The 15,619-nt window shown below is 48.1% G+C and overlaps 1 protein-coding gene across 3 annotated transcripts in view; it reads left to right on the top strand.

The window, feature by feature from the left end:
• The window catches only part of Hoga1 (4-hydroxy-2-oxoglutarate aldolase 1), a 29,558-nt gene extending 14,139 nt beyond the window's left edge, over window positions 1-15,419 (top strand). The window contains exons 2-7 of one of the 3 annotated variants that reach the window (XM_006990466.4): window positions 4,673-4,801; window positions 4,955-5,082; window positions 5,771-5,905; window positions 6,151-6,247; window positions 8,276-8,409; window positions 14,935-15,419. In XM_006990466.4, the coding sequence (XP_006990528.1) occupies window positions 4,673-4,801; window positions 4,955-5,082; window positions 5,771-5,905; window positions 6,151-6,247; window positions 8,276-8,409; window positions 14,935-15,084 (773 nt within the window). In that variant the 3' untranslated portion in view covers window positions 15,085-15,419. The remainder of the gene's footprint in view (window positions 1-4,672; window positions 4,802-4,954; window positions 5,083-5,770; window positions 5,906-6,150; window positions 6,248-8,275; window positions 8,410-14,934) is intronic. The other 2 variants (XM_042263716.2, XM_042263709.2) reach the window with 2 other exon arrangements.
• The last annotated feature ends 200 nt before the right edge of the window (window positions 15,420-15,619 follow it).

Below are 15,619 nucleotides of genomic sequence, written 5' to 3' on the forward strand. Positions count from 1 at the left end.
GCACCAGGCTCTGGTGTACATACTTTACAGGTATACATACTTTACAAAGAGTATTTCATTTTAACGTCAATGTTTGAGAAAAAGACCAGTATCTCCAGTTTTCAGTTAACAAAACTAAAGTTTGGTTAAACCATTTTCTTTAAAAAAAAAAAATTTTTTTTAAATCTGTATATCTGTATGTGTATGTGAGTCTGCTCTCTCTTTCTCTCTCTCTGTTTCTCTCTGTCTCTGTCTCTGTCTCTCTCTCTCTCTCTCTCTCTGTGTGTGTGTGTGTGTGTGTGTGTGTGTGTGTGTGTGTGTAGACCAGCAGAGGGCACTGGGTTCTCCCAGAGGTGGGGTCACAGGCAGTCATGAACTGCCCTACCTGGGCAGGAAGGGTGGCAAGTGTTTTTAACCACTGAGCCATCTCCAACCCCCCTTTTCCTTGTAAATTATTATTTTGAGATAAGATCTCCCTATATGCCCCAGACTGGCCTTAGCTTCCTGAGTGCTAGGGTTACAGGTGTGTGCCTGCATGCCTGATGCCAAGCCATTTTCTCAAGACCTCAGTTGGTTAGAGGGCCACCCTGAGAGCTGGTCCTGGCTTTTCTGACAAGAGCCTGTGCCCCAACCACCCCACCTACTGCTCTGCCTCTACTTTCTCACCCTTGGTGCATAGGGTCCTCTTATCTGAGTCTTTCTAGACGACGCAAATATAGCTGGCCTGCAATTGGACATGCAGCCAGGGAGGAGGGGGCTTTTTGCAGCACCAGACCCCAGATGTCAAAGTGCTTCCTGGGACATTTTCTTAGCTGAGCCTTTAAAATAACTCTGTAGGTTGGGTTGAAATGACTTGTCATTTCATAGAAAAGGAAATGGAGACTTGGAGTTGAAATGACTGCCCAGCCTGCATGCCTTGAGAGTCAGGCATAGGTCTAGTGCCTGATTCCAGAGGCAGGTGGGGTGGGGTGAGGGGTGGGGAAGTAGGGGTGGGGGATGAGAGTGAGAGGCTCTCTCACAGGAGACTGAATAGAGGGCCTGCTGCTGCCTCCCAGGGCATCAGACCCTACCCTACTGTCCTGCTCTGAGATCCACCTATGGAGCCCAGGAGCTTCTGTAACTGAGTACAAGATGAAGAGTGACTTGGGAGAGACTGTGGCTGGGTTAGGGACCATAGCATATGCCTGTCACAACTTGAGGTGGCAGACAACTTCGGCAACTAAATAGAAATGGCATCATCTTGGTCTTGGAATAGTTGAGGGTTGGTCCAATGTTGGCTAAATGGGAGCCCTCACCAGGGCAAGCCGCTCCTTCCAAGGGGTTGGACACTCCCAGGAAGCAGTGAAACCTCACCTAGGCAAACAAGAGGCTGTGCTTTCCCGAGCACTGACCTCAGGACCTCAGGCTGAAGCCAAACCCTGTTTGTTTCACCATTGTTCCTTGTAGCATCACAAAGGAAAAGAAAAGGTCACTGTCCAGCGAGAAGGTTCTGGGCAGTCCTACTGGTCATGGAGCCTAACAGCATGGAAAAGGTGTGCGCTATGAAGAGTCCCCATCACGCTGTGTCCCCTGAAGGGTGACTCACAGGAACATGTTCTCTTGGTCTCGGGCCAGGAAAGTCTGTGTTTCTCCGGGGCAGCTGCTTTGCTCTTATCTCTCAGGTTCTGTGTGTCTGTTAGGGACCACATTTCCCTTTTAGATGAAGCTCCCCATTAAAATTATGGCTTGTTGCCGGGCGGTGGTGGCGCACGCCTTTAATCCCAGCACTCCGGAGGCAGAGGCAGGTGGATCTCTGTGAGTTCGAGGCCATCCTGGGCTACCAAGTGAGTCCCAGGAAAGGCGCAAAGCTACGCAGAGAAACCCTGTCTTGAAAAACCAAAAAAAAAAAAAAAAAATTTATGGCTTGTTACACACAGCTGCATGGCATGGGTTTTGTATGCTAATGCTGCTCCCAGGTTTATTGTCTTTTTCTTCTCCCACACCCTTTTTTTTTTTGTAATTTATTTATTTATTTCCCAAGACAGGGTTTCTCCTGTCCTGGATTTCACTCTGTAGATCAGGCTGGCCTTGAAGTCACAGAGATCCACCTGCCTCTGCCTCCCTGAGTGCTGGGATTAAAGGCGTGCGCCATTGCCTCCCGGCTCCTTATTTATTTCTAATCTTAGTGTATTGTATGCTCTAAGTGTACACTGCTTGCAATTCTCTCTCTCTCTCTCTCTCTCTCTCTCTCTCTCTCTCTCTCTCTCTCTCTCTCTCTCTTTCTGTTTGTTTGAGACAGAGTTTCTCTGTGTAGCCCTGGCTGTCCTGGATCTCACTCTGTAGACCAGGCTGGTCTCAAACTCATAGATTCACTTGCCTCTGCCTCCTGAGTGCTGGATTAAATGTGTGCGCCATCACCGCCCAGCTAACTACTTATGACTTTCGTTTGTTTGAGACAGGGTGACCTATATTTCCCCACGCTGACCTTGAACTCTTGATTTTCTACTTTCCACCTCCCAAGTGCTGGGATTACAGATGTGTTTTGTTTGTTTTTGTTTGCTTGTTTTTTGTTTGTTTGTTTTGTTTTGTTTTCCGAGACAGGGTTTCTCTTGTGTAGCTTTGCACCTTTCCTGGAACTCACTTGGTAGCCCAGGCTGGCCTCGAACTCACAGAGATCCACCTGCCTCTGCCTCCGGAGTGCTGGGATTAAAGGCGTGCGCCACCACCGCCCGGCTAGTTTGCTTGTTTTAATGGAAGGATATTGTCTTTGTTACCTTTCCTGACACTGATAAAATACCCTGACTGAGTGAAAAAAAGAAATAAGGAAGGCCATGACTGCTCCTAGGTATGGTAGAGGAGGGTTACTGTAGATGTGAGGGAGAGCGTAGCCAGAGGCAGGGACATCTGGGAGAGTCCAGAGTGACATGACCCTGAGCCATGTGAGGAGAGGCGGGAGGGGAAGGGCAAGGGGAGAGAATGGAACCAGATGCATCAAAGCAAAAGGTAAAAGGGGCAGGTAACCAGAATGGCTGGAGTCTATGGAGAAGAGCCTCTGGGGGAAGGACAGCTCAGCCCCGTGCTGGAGAGTTTGGGAGTGGGTGGAGGGCAGTGTATGCCAGCCATACCCTGTAACACGTAGGGACTAAGGGATGCTGGGAGAACATGGTGGCCAGGTCCGCTTTGATATGCTAAATGGGCACCTCAGCCGTTTGGTCCCAGGGTTTGAGACTTAACACTGACAGAAGCAACTTAAGGTGGACAGGGTTTACTTTGACTGAATTTTTTGCGGTTACGGTCCGTCCTGGAGGACTTCCTCCCAAAGCAGGAACTTGAGGCAGCCGGTCACCTTGCACCCACAACCAGAAGGCAGAAAGCAATGACTGTGCTCAGCTCACTCTCTCCTTTTTATACAGTCAAGAATCCCAACCCAGTGAATGCTGCTGCCCACAGTGGGCGGCTGGTCACCCCTCTTCAAATAATCAAATAACCCCCCAAAGGCATGCCCAGAAGCCTGGCTCCCGGGTGATTCTAGAGCTCATCAAATTGACAGTTGAGGTTAACCATCACAGGCGTGGAGAGGAGAAAGAAAAGGAAGTCAATGGAAAAGCACAGAGGAGTGATGGGGTTGACACGCTCTTCTTCTTCATCTTCTGCCAAGAGTGTCGGTTCTGCCTGGCTTTCAAAGAAATAGAACTGTTGGCACCGTTAACTGATATGGGTTAGAAACCTCTCAAACAAACGGTTGATAAAGCAGGAGAGTGAGCTGGGCATGGTAGCATATATCTTTAATACCAGCATTCCAGAGGCAGATGGATCTTTATGAGTTCCCAGCCATTCAAGGCTACATAGTGAGACCCTGTCTCAAACAAAATCAAGCCAGTAGGGTGACAAAAAAGAAAGACAAATACAATGAGATATACCACCTTTGACTGGCAAACGTTGGTTCTGAGGACAGCCAGAGTTGGCATGGGTGAACACTAGCAGTTCACCTTCCTGCTGTGGGGTGTGTATTGCTCAGTGGGAAGCACCAGGAAGCTGCACACAGACATGGCTGTCACACCTAACTATGGGAACGTACAAGGAATTCCTAGACATAACCAAAGATCTTTCCAGAAAATGGTTGTTTCAGCATCATTTGCAGCAGCAAAAAGAAGGGAAGTCTGAGTGTCCTCGAGGAGAGAGTGTGAAATAAAGTGTGGTCTAACCATGCGATTGAACACTGCATAGAAATACGGCAAACGAATCAGAGCTTTGTATTCTGCTGCAGATAAACTCAAAACAACGCTAAACAAAAATAGCAAACTGCAGAAGGTTATGTAAGCCTGGTTCCATTTCTCTGAAGTATAAATTATCTTATTCATGGGTCCTTATATATGTTGCAAGTGTATAAGGACATGAAAGAGAATAAAACACCTGAGTGGGGCAGAAAGCCCGAGTGGAGGGTAATGGGGAGGGTTGTCATGGACGCTGGGAACATAGGTGCATGTTGTTACAGACTGTTCTTTCTGGTAGAGTTACAGTGTTTCACCCAAAGGAAAATGGTGGGTGCGCTACTGTGTATCTGTTGAGAACCTTCTATTTATGTTGGGACAGGGATGGGAAGGGTGGGTGGAAAGCCATGGTGGGAAAATAACCCTGAGGATTGTGCAATACCAGCATCCTGTTCCTGAGACGGTGGGAATGGGTGGATTGTAGTGATGGGGCTCTATTGTAGGCTTCGTGGTCCAGGGCTCTACTGGAGAGTTTCCATTCCTGACCAGCCACGAGCGCCTGGAGGTGGTGAGCCGCGTGCGTCAAGCCATACCCAAGGACAAGCTCCTGATAGCCGGCTCTGGCTGCGAGTGTGAGGACACAGTGCCTTGGGACCTGGGGTTGCTGGGCTGTTGCGGGGTCCGGGCTCCTGGGCCCTGGGGTTGGGTTCTGTCTATTGTTTCGCCTCTGCTGGGATGCACTGAGGCCCTCTTGGCTTGCCTTCTCCCCCTCTCCCTCGCTGCAGCCACTCAAGCCACGGTAGAGATGACCCTCAGCATGGCTCAAGTCGGTGCTGATGCCGCCATGGTGGTGACTCCTTTTTACTATCGTGGCCGCATGAGCAGCGCCGCCCTCATTCACCACTACACCAAGGTGGGTAGGAGGGGTGGGCGTGGTTTAGAGGCCTCGGACCTAGCGGAGGTTTGAAGAGATGGAGGCCGGGCCTAAGGAGAAGCTTGGATTGAAATGGAGAGCCTACATCATGTTAATAGTCACTCTAGGACCTAGGTATAATGCCATCATGTACCAACTGTGTGACATTAGACCTTTTACCTAACCTCTCTATCTCACTTTTCTTTAAAACAGGAAGAATAGGGGCTGAAGAGATGGCTCCGTGGTTTAGAGCTCATAATGCTCTTACAAATGACCTAAATTCAATTCCAAGCACCCATGTTGGGTGGCTTGCAACCACATACAACTCCAGTTCCAGGGGATTGGATGTCTCTGGCCTCTAAGGGCACCAGTATTCATGTGCATATACCCACACAGATACACATGGTTAAAAAATACTAATAATTTAAAAAAAAAAAAAAACAGGGAGAATAAAGCATCTGCCTTGGGTGCTTCTTCAGGGCTACATGAGATCTGCAGCGTGCATAGCTTCGAGCTGTGCCTGATGTGTAGACAACACTCAGAATCTTCCCATCGTTGCTACCCATATTACAGGAGTCAGAGCTGTCACACAGCCCTGCGGTGACGCAGTCCAGGGCTTGGGAGGGTAAGCATGCAGCCCTTCAGACTCAGGCAGTTGCCATCTCCTCTTTTTCTCTGGGCCCCCCAGGTTGCTGATCTTTCCCCAATCCCTGTGGTGTTGTACAGTGTCCCAGCCAACACAGGGCTAGACCTGCCTGTGGATGCAGTGGTTACATTGTCTCAGCACCCGAACATCATTGGCATAAAGGACAGTGGTGGCGATGTGAGTAGCAGCAGCTCCCAGACTGGGACCTCCTCCTTCTCTGGTTCTAGCCTGGTAGTCTCTAACCCAGAGTAGCTCTGAGACCTCCGTCAGTCCCATGCTTGTTGGCTGGGCTCCCTGAGGCACTGCTTAAACTTTGGGGCATCTCTCTGGGGACTAGGCTGTGTTTTGACAGCACATGCCCACCCCATCTAGGCTGGTCTCTGAGTTCTGGGCCCAGCTCTCACACTGTGTTACTCTGATAGGTGACCAAGATCGGGCTGATGGTTCACAAGACCAGCAAGCAAGATTTCCAGGTGCTGGCTGGGTCAGTCGGCTTCCTCCTGGCCAGCTATGCTGTGGGTAAGCTTCCTGCTGTTCTCAAAGGGTCCTGACCAACAAGATGCACCTAGATGCTGGGGCTACTGGGAGAGACGGGGCAGTGGGGGGAGGGGGGCAGGCCCGAATCCGCAGGGAGCAGCTGTCTCAACTCTGGGTACTTGGCCCCTTTGGGTGGGGGAGGGTATATGAGTACAGTGCTGCCCTATAGGGGTGCCTGCAGTTGGTAAAGTCTAAAGTCCCAAATTCCATGCTTAGATGACAAAATTAACTCCTCTAATCTCACCCTGTAAATCATTCTCCGGGAGCCTCTGCTCTAGGCCAGGAGTCTGCTTTCCTCTGCCTCTAGCCATGTGACAGAATGACCTGTCAGACCTAGGGGGTTGGGATGGGATCTCTAGCTGTCTGGTCAGATTCTCTTCCAGTCCAGCATCCTACCAATGCCGGCCGCTCTTGTCTGTTTTGAGAGAGGGTCTTCTGGGTTCAGTTGGGACTGAGCCATGGTGAGTGGGGCAGAGGAACAGAAGCATCAGTGAGCTGAGGTGTGAGCAGATTTTTCAGCACTGTGGGAGACAACAGTGGTTCCCATTACCTCTAGGCTCGGCAGACTTCGGCTTGGGTCAAGGTCGTAGTGTATCTCCCTTTACCGCCCTACAGTCCCTAAAGTGCAGGGTGGAGGAGGGGCATTTGTAGCTCTCTCCTGAAAATACAGATGGAGAAGACACAGGCTCTGGAAGTGGGGGCAACTGAGCTTTGGTTTCAACCAGGTCACTTATTCACCCAGTAACCCAAGTCAAGACACCAGCCCTCCACTGGGCCTGCATATTACCCTAAAAAACTAAGTGGTCTTGTGAGGATTAGAGGGCCAGCCCCATCAACCACAGTGCCCAGCACATGATAAGTAATTTTTTGTTCTTTTTTGTATTTTTGAGAGGGCTTTCTATATAGTTCTGATTGTCCTGGAACTCACTCTGTAGTCCAGGCTGGCCTTTGAACTCACAGATATCCACCTGCCCATGCTTCCTGAGTTCTGGGATTAAAGGTATGGGCCACCATGTCTGGCTATGAGCATTTTTTGTTTTTAAATAAAGTTGTTTTCATTAAATTTTTTAAAATTATAAGCTGGGTGGTGGTAGCGCATGCCTTTAATCCCAGCACTCGGGAGGCAGAGACAGGCGGATCTCTGTGAGTTCGAGGCTAGCCTGGTCTACCAAGTGAGTTCCAGGAAAGGCGCAAAGCTACACAAAGAAACCCTGTCTCGAAAAAACCAAAAAAAAAAAAAAAAAAAATTATATCTTATTTATTTTGTATGCGTGTGTGTGTGTGTGTGTGTGTGTGTGTGTGTGTGTGTGTGTGTGTGTTTGTAATGGCACACGTGGAGGTCAAAGGACAACTTTGGGAAGTTGTTTCTCTCCTACCATGTAAGTCCTGGGGATTGAACTCGGGTCGTCAAGCTTTACTGTAAGCACCTTTACCCACGGAGCCATCTCACTGGCCCTGTGGTTGGTATCTTACAACTAGTAAAAGCGTAGTCCTTCCACATACTGGTCTTTCTTCCAGTACTGAGGCACTGTGGTTAGGGTCCCTCCTGACTCATCTTAGAGTCACACTCAGAGGCTGAGTTTCATGGCATGAAGCCAAGGACATTCCCAAACCACACTCCTGACCCCACATCCAGGCTGCTTTCCCACTCCCTGCCAGTAGTGGCCCAGTTAACTGAAGGAATAGGACTTCAGAACTTCGGTTCCATTTCCCCAGCCCCTAGGGTGTCAAGATCCTGTTGGGGGACATGGCAGGTAGGAGGTAGGTGAAGGGACTGTCCTGTAGGCTGTGCTTCCTGGCCCACCACTGGCTCCGAGCGGCAACTGCCGTGCCGACTTCTCATTCTGAACGGCGGCCTTGGCCTCTGAAACACAGAGCATGCCTATGTCACGGCCCGACGAGTATAGAAACCTACATCCTGTGTTTCCGAAACGAAAAGGCACGGGCCCAGAGTTTGGGATTCTCCGTAGTCGGTGGCCCTGACACATGTTCTGTGTCTCCTTCCGGCAGGAGCTGTTGGGAGCATATGTGGCCTGGCCAATGTCTTAGGGGCCCAGGTGTGCCAGCTGGAGAGACTCTGTCTCACGGGGCAGTGGGAAGCCGCCCGGACCCTGCAGCACCGCCTGATCGAGCCCAACACTGCGGTGAGCTCCCAGCCTGGGCCGCCATGGGGTCCCTGCTCAATCCTTCTTTCCCTTTCAGACTGTCCTTTTAGAGACTGTGCCAGTGTGGGAACCCCTACTGCCTCCCCAGGAAACCCCAACTGCAGAGTGAGCCCTGTCGGTCCTCAAGCTTCAGAGTTCATTGGAATTCCCATGTGGGCCAGTTAGATGTCCAACCCTTTGAACATGCACTGAACAAGTGCCCTGCGTGACTCTGGGTTCAAAGCCTGGAGACAGTGCGCCATGGCTTTTCAGCAGCTTCACGGGGTACAGACACTGACAATCAGAGTGACTTCGGCAGGGGAGACCTGGACAAAGTTTCCTTTTCTAGGAGAGTTGTCAGAACGGTGTGCTCTGCAGTTCAGACCTTAGGTTCCAGTTCTTTTGAGGGCAGGTCAAGGAGACCTTAGCAGGGAAGGCTGGTCAAGGTCAAAGCTATTTTGAAATTTGGAGAAAACGGAAAAATGTGTCCTTATTTTGTTTATTTTGAAATAGAGTCTCACTGTGTTGCCAAGGCTGGATTTAAACTCGTTGGCTCTTGAGATCCTCCTGCCTCGGCCTCCTGAGTAGCTGGGGCTGTCCTGACTTTGCGTTTGTACGACCGTAAATGCATGCGTGTGCGAGCACCTTCTCCGCATCCTCGCCAGCAGGGGTGTTGGACCGTCTCACTCCAGCTCTGTTGACAGCTGGGAAGTGGCACAGGTTTCTGGTGGCTGAGGACACTGAACATCTTTTCGTGCATTTGCTTGGCACAGCCTTGTCATTCAAATGTCTGTTCATGTCCTGTGCCCGTCTTTTGTCTTCCGTTTTCTTTCTGGTGCTAGAAATTGTGCCCAAGCCTCATACAAGCCAGGCATCATGTGCTTTGCTATCCGTCTGCAGTCCTGACTGGTTTCTTGTCCAGTTTCTTTCCTTCCTTCCTTCCTTCCTTCCTTCCTTCCTTCCTTCCTTCCTTCCTTCCTTCCTTCCTTCCTCCCTTCCTTTTTTTCCCAGTTGTTTGTTTGTTTTACACCTGCCATCTTGCCCATTTTCTAAGTGAACGTCTTTCTTAATTGTTAAGTTTGGAAGAACTTCATACTAGTCCCTTGTTGGATGTGCGCTTGTAAATGTTTTCCTCTAGTCTGTAACTTGTCTTTTTCATTTTCTTTACATGTTTTTGGTCAATCAAATTTTAAATTTTTGAAAAAAGAATTAAGATTTTGTTGAAGTCAAATTTATCAATACTTTCTTCCTTGAATCATACTAATTAATATGAATCATACTGACTAATACATATTAATGTCAAGCCTAAGAAGTCTTTGTTCAGCACTAGTTGCTAAATATATTCTCCTACTTTGTTTCCTAAAAGTTTTATAGTTACATTGTAAAAGTTGGTGACCCATTTTGAGTTAATCTTTGTGGAAAGCCTGAGGCTTTGGTTGAGGTTCCTCTTTTTGCGGATGGATATCCGCTGCCTCCAAACCCATTTGTTGAGAAAGCTTTCTTTTCCTCTGTTGAATGCCTTTCTGCCTTTGTCAGAGTCAGTGGGGCGGATCTGTGAGAGTCTGTTTCTGGGTTCTCTGTTCTCTCCATTGATCTGTGCATCTGTACCTCAACTGTGCCACACTCCGATTTGTTATCTGTGCGTAAGGGTTCAAATACATCTTGTAATTGGCTGCTTCCTCCTATTTGGTTCTTTTTAATCTTCCTTAAAATTGCTTGAGGTAATTGATTCCTTTGTCTTTCTATATTAATTTTAGAATAATCTTGTCTATATTTACAAAAAAAAAAAATCTTACTAGGAATTGTTAACCTGTTGACCAGTCTGGGATGGAGATACCTTCCCTGTTTCATCGTTCAATCCTTTTTTTTTTTTTAAACTTCAAGACAGGGTTTCTCTGTGTGGCTTTGGAGCCTATCCTGGAACTCTCTTTGTAGACAAGGCTAGCTTCGAACTCACAGAGATCCGCCTGCCTCTACTTCTTGAATCCTGGGATTAAAGGAGTGTACCACCACTGCCCATCCATTGTTCAGTCCTTAAACAGTGCATTCTCTACTTATTTGAATCTTTGTTTATTCAGTATTTTGTAGTTTTCTTCAAAGAACTTCTATATATAGTTTGAAAAATGTATACCTATGTTTCACTACATAGCCCTGGCTGGCCTAGAACTCACAGAGATCTGCCTATTTTTGGCCCGCCCCCCCCCCCAAGTGCTGGGATTAAAGGTAGGCATTACCTAAGCCAGGTGGTGGTGGTGCACGCCTTTGATCCCAGTACTCTGGAGGTAGAGCCAGGCGGATCTCTGTGAGTTTGAGGCCAGCCTGGGCTACAGAGTGAGTTCCAGGATAACTAAGACTGTTACACATAGAAACCCTGTCTCAGAAAAAAAAAAAAAATTCCTGGTTCCTGATCTTAAAGACAAAGTACTCAGTTTTTCACCACGAGTATAACTCTTGCTCTGGGTTGTTGTAGATACTTTTTATCAATTGAGGATACTACTCTCTATTCCTAGTGTTCTATGAACTCTTACAAATTATCAGTGAGTGCTGAATTTTGTCAAATGTTTTTTCACATTGTCTCATATGATCATGTGACTGTTCTTTAGCCTGTTAACATCATGGACTGTACGATCAGTTTAAAAAGATTTATTTTTTATTTTACGTGTGTAGGTGTGTTGCCTGCACATGTATGTTTGTACATACACCATGTGCATGCCTGGTGGCCATGAAGGCCAACTGAAGTTACAGATAGTTGTGAGCTACTACCCATGAGGGTGCCAGGAACGGAACCTGGGTCCTCTGCCAGAGCAGCCCTTGCTCTTGACTGCTGAGCCATCTCTCCAGCCCCCAAATCACTTTTTTGTTTTGTTTTGTTTGAGACAGAGTCTCTCTACATAGCCCTGTCCTGCTATGCAGATCAGGCTGACCTCGAACTCACAGAGTTCTGTCTGCTTCTATCTCTCGAGTGCTGAGATTAAAGGCATGTGCCAGACTAAACACTTTTCAAATATTGACACATCCCTGGAACAAACCTCAGTCGTAGTATATATTTGTTTTGGTATATTGCTGAAAATCATTTAGTGATATTTTGCTAAGAATTCTTATGTCTATATTCATGAGGAATAACGGTCTATTTTTTCTCCTTCCCCCCTCTCTCTGTCCTCCCTTCTCCTCCCCCCTTCCTTCCTTCTCTTGCCCATCCACCCTTTCCCCATTGAGTCTGGTTCATCAAATGAACTGGGAAATACTCTCTGCTCTTCTGTTTCCTGGTAGAGGTGATACAGAATTGGTACTAAATCTTCTTCAAACATTTTGTGGAAATCTCCAGTTGAAACCATGTGGCCATGGTGATTTAACGGGACCATTGGAGTACAGTTATAGATGGTTGTGAGCTGCCGTGTGGTTGCTGGGAACTGAATGCAGGACCTCTAGAAGAGCAGCTGGTGCTCTTAACTGCTGAACCATTTCTCCAGCCCTCCTCGTTGGAACTTTTATTTTAAAACGTTTTATTATTCTCGGGTGTTGTACATGCATGCCCCGCCGCACATGCGAAAGTCAGAAGACAGCTTTGCAGAGTTGGTACTCCTCTACCTTTACTTGGGTTCCAGGGATCAAACTCAGGTCATTGGGCTTGCCTGGCCGGTGCTTTGCCCACTGAACCATCTCGCCAGCTCCTGCTGGAAATTGTATTGGTTGTGCCCCCTGGCATTTTATGGTTGGTATCTTCAGTTTCAAGTCTGAACCAGGGTACTCACCATTGTGTTGACCCTTGGTGCCTGAGGTCCCTGGTTGATCGTCCCTCTTCAATCTATCTTTTGGAGTTTTCTTATCTGTGTTTGGTGACAGGGTCTCACTATGTACCTCTGATTGGCCTGGAATTTGCTGTATAGACCAGGCTGGCCTCCCATGCTTCCACCTGCCTCTGCCTCTCGAGTGCTGAGATTAAAGACATGAATCCCACACAAAACAGATTGCACTGCCTGTTTTCTGTAATGTCCAGAGTGTTCATCCGTGGTCCTTGGGAAGCACGAGCACAAATGTCTCTATCTTCTCGAACATGAAAGTTTTCCAAGCTGTGACCCTTCCCACCCTGAACATTCAAGTAGTTGAAAACAATATATAGCAAAGTGGGTATAGAAAACTGAGAACATTACTTACCTTAGGTTTAAATATCTTATATATACTTAAGCATTTTTTTTAAATCATTTTACTTTCCTGGGAACAAACTCATTAAGACATTTCCCTCCATAAATCTATTTCTAGAAACAAAATCAAATTGACAAACAAAACATTGCCCAGGCTGCCCTTGAACTTTCTCTGTAACCCAGGCTGGCCATGAAGTTGTGATCCTCCTGCCTCCGGCCCCTGAGTAGCTGGTATGATAGGCCTGTGCCACTAGGCCCACCTTACCTTGATTATATTTTTGCTCTTAAGTTTTGCATCAGAGACAAGTGTCCAAGCTCTCTGTACCCTAGCCACACAGTGGCAGACACTTTGTAGAAATCGGTGGGTGTGTTCTAGGTCTCCTGCTTAGCTTGGGTCCTCTCCTCAGTTTTAGAGGAAGGACATTTGAGAAGGAGGCTTCTTCCTGGATGCGGAGCTTCTCCCAGGAGTGACTCTGTCAATAGGTCTAAGAACTTCCAGAGGGGGCTGGAGAGATGGCTCAGAGGTTAAGAGCACTGACTGCTCTTCCAGAGGTTCTGAGTTCAATTCCCAGCAACCACATGGTGGCTCACAACCATCTGTAATGAGAGCTGGTGCCCTCTTCTGGCCTGCAAGGACACATGTAGGCAGAATACTGTATACATAATAAATAAATAAGCCTTAAAAAAAAAAAAAAAAAAAAAAAAAAAAAAAAAAAACTTGCAGAAATGAAGCCTTCTAGCTAAGCTGGGCGGGGCCTGCCCTGAACACTCTGGCCATTCCCCTGGGGTGGAGGCCTGGTTTTCTCATTCCTGTCTTCACACACAAGAGAAGAATCCCACATCTGCATCCTGCCAGGACAGGAGGAGGTAGTGCCTCCAGCTGTCTTGGGGACTATTGTGATTTAATGGTGTTTGGTCATCTGATGTTTGAGTCATCTCTATGGGTAGGTGTCGATAACATCTCATTTTCCAGAGGAAGCAGAGTTGGCTGCCCCTCTGGGAAGATGGAAAGCCCAGCTGCCATCAAAGCTCTCTGAGGTCATCTTACCCCATTCTGCCCCACCCTTTGGGCTGTTCCTTCCTGTGCCAGCCTTGGGCACACACTCAGGAATGCCTGGAGCACCTTGATGCTGCCGCCTGAGCTGTAGACTCAGACACTCCAACAGCAGCCTGATGTCACTTTATTGCCATGTTCTCGTCCAAGGCATGTCCTTCTTCTGTCTGCCCACCCAGCCAGCCTCCTGCCCCAGGCTATATTTAGGACTTTCTGAGGTCTTTTTTTCATCCAAACAGCTAGCCCTTTCTCCAGGGCTGAGGAGGAAGCTAGCTTCAGAAGCCATGGTAGGAATAAGGTTTTCTCCAGGGCCTGCGTGGTTCCAGCTTCTGGAGGTTTTGGCCAACTACAAAGCTGCTTCAGGGATTTTAAAAGTCAGGCTGTTAAGACATCCTGGGTGGGAAAAGCATCAGTTTGCTGATGATGGCTGGCCTCTAGTGGTGGATAGTTGCAAGGCAGTTATCCACCACCCATCCCACCTTTCTCCACTGAACACTTCCTTGCTTTTACCCTTCTTGAAACTCATACCTCTGAAGTTTTCCTCTCCTCCAAATGAAGCTTTATTAAGTAATGAGTTGTTTTCTAGTTTTTAGGTCATCAAAGATTCATTCCAGTATTTCTGATCAGTTGCTAGAACAAAAGGAAAGAAACTGGATCTTTCATTTATTCTGTAAAATTTCCTGTATGATTTTAAACTGTGACAGTAGCTGTGGGTGCCCACTGTGATACACAAGCCTTTAGACACCATGTTGTTCAGCCCCTTCATTTTTCTAGGGCAGAGAAGATGCTCAGATAATAAATAGTACAGTTATACAATAAGCCCGGAGGTATATTGGCTAGAGGTATATTATTTTCTGTGAAACCATTTAAATAGGGCCAGGGAGGAGGTGGGTGGGTGGGGGACCCTGGTGCTGGGGACTAAGGAGCTGGTCTATGCCCAAGGCTGTCATGGAGCGTCTACTTCCTTGCTAACCAGGTCTGCTGTGCTTTGGGGAGCCAGCACAGGTGGGACTCTGGTGCCCCAGCCTTGCTGCCTCCTTCTAGGCCAACCTTCTATCCAAATATGAGGGCTGGATACCCCTCTTTTGTTGGAGTAGTTTTTCTCCTAAAACCCCAAAAGGAATCTTCTTGTTCAGGCTGAGTCTCTTCATAACTGACCTGCTTCTGGTGTCTAAATCTGGATTCTCGGTGCAACCTGCACCACAGATTATAGTTCCTTACAGGAGGGTGGGAACCCCAACTTTATGAAGCAATGGATGCCAAGGTCCAGGTAGGTGTGTCAGAGGTGTGGGGGGCTCTGCAGTCTTTCTAACAAATGCCTCTTCTCAGGTGACCCGGCGCTTTGGGATCCCAGGACTGAAGAAAACTATGGACTGGTTTGGCTACTATGGGGGCCCCTGTCGTGCCCCCTTGCAGGAGCTGAGCCCCGCCGACGAAGAAGCCCTGCGCTTGGATTTCAGTAACAATGGCTGGCTCTGATGACAAGCCGAAGACACTTGGCCTGAGCTGTCTGGGACTTCTGTTCCTACAGCCTGAAGAGGAGCAGGGCATTAGGAATTAGAGCTTGTCTTAGTCAGTGTTCTATCACTGTGAAGAGGCACCATGACCCTGGTGACTCTTTTTTTTTTTTGGTTTTTCGAGACAGGGTTTCTCTGTGTAGCTTTGTGCCTTTCCTGAATCTCACTTGGTAGCCCAGGCTGGCCTCGAACTCACAGAGATCTGCCTGCCTCTGCCTCCCGAGTGCTGGGATTAAAGGTGTGTGCCACCACCGCCCGGCTCCCTGGTGACTCTTATAAAGGAAAGTATTTAATTGGGCTGGCTTACTGTTTCAGAGGTTTAGTCCATTATCATCATGGAGGAAAGCATGGCAGCATGCAGGCAGACCTGGTGCTGGAGAAGGAGCTGAGAGTTCTACAGCTGGATCCACAGGCAGGAGGAAGAGAGAGACACTGGGCCTGGCTTGAGCTTCTGAAAACCTCAAAGCCCACCTCCAGTGACACACTCTCTCCAATAA

The sequence above is a fragment of the Peromyscus maniculatus genome, chromosome 1, assembly GCF_049852395.1.
Source record: "Peromyscus maniculatus bairdii isolate BWxNUB_F1_BW_parent chromosome 1, HU_Pman_BW_mat_3.1, whole genome shotgun sequence".
NCBI classification, from domain to species: domain Eukaryota; kingdom Metazoa; phylum Chordata; class Mammalia; order Rodentia; family Cricetidae; genus Peromyscus; species Peromyscus maniculatus.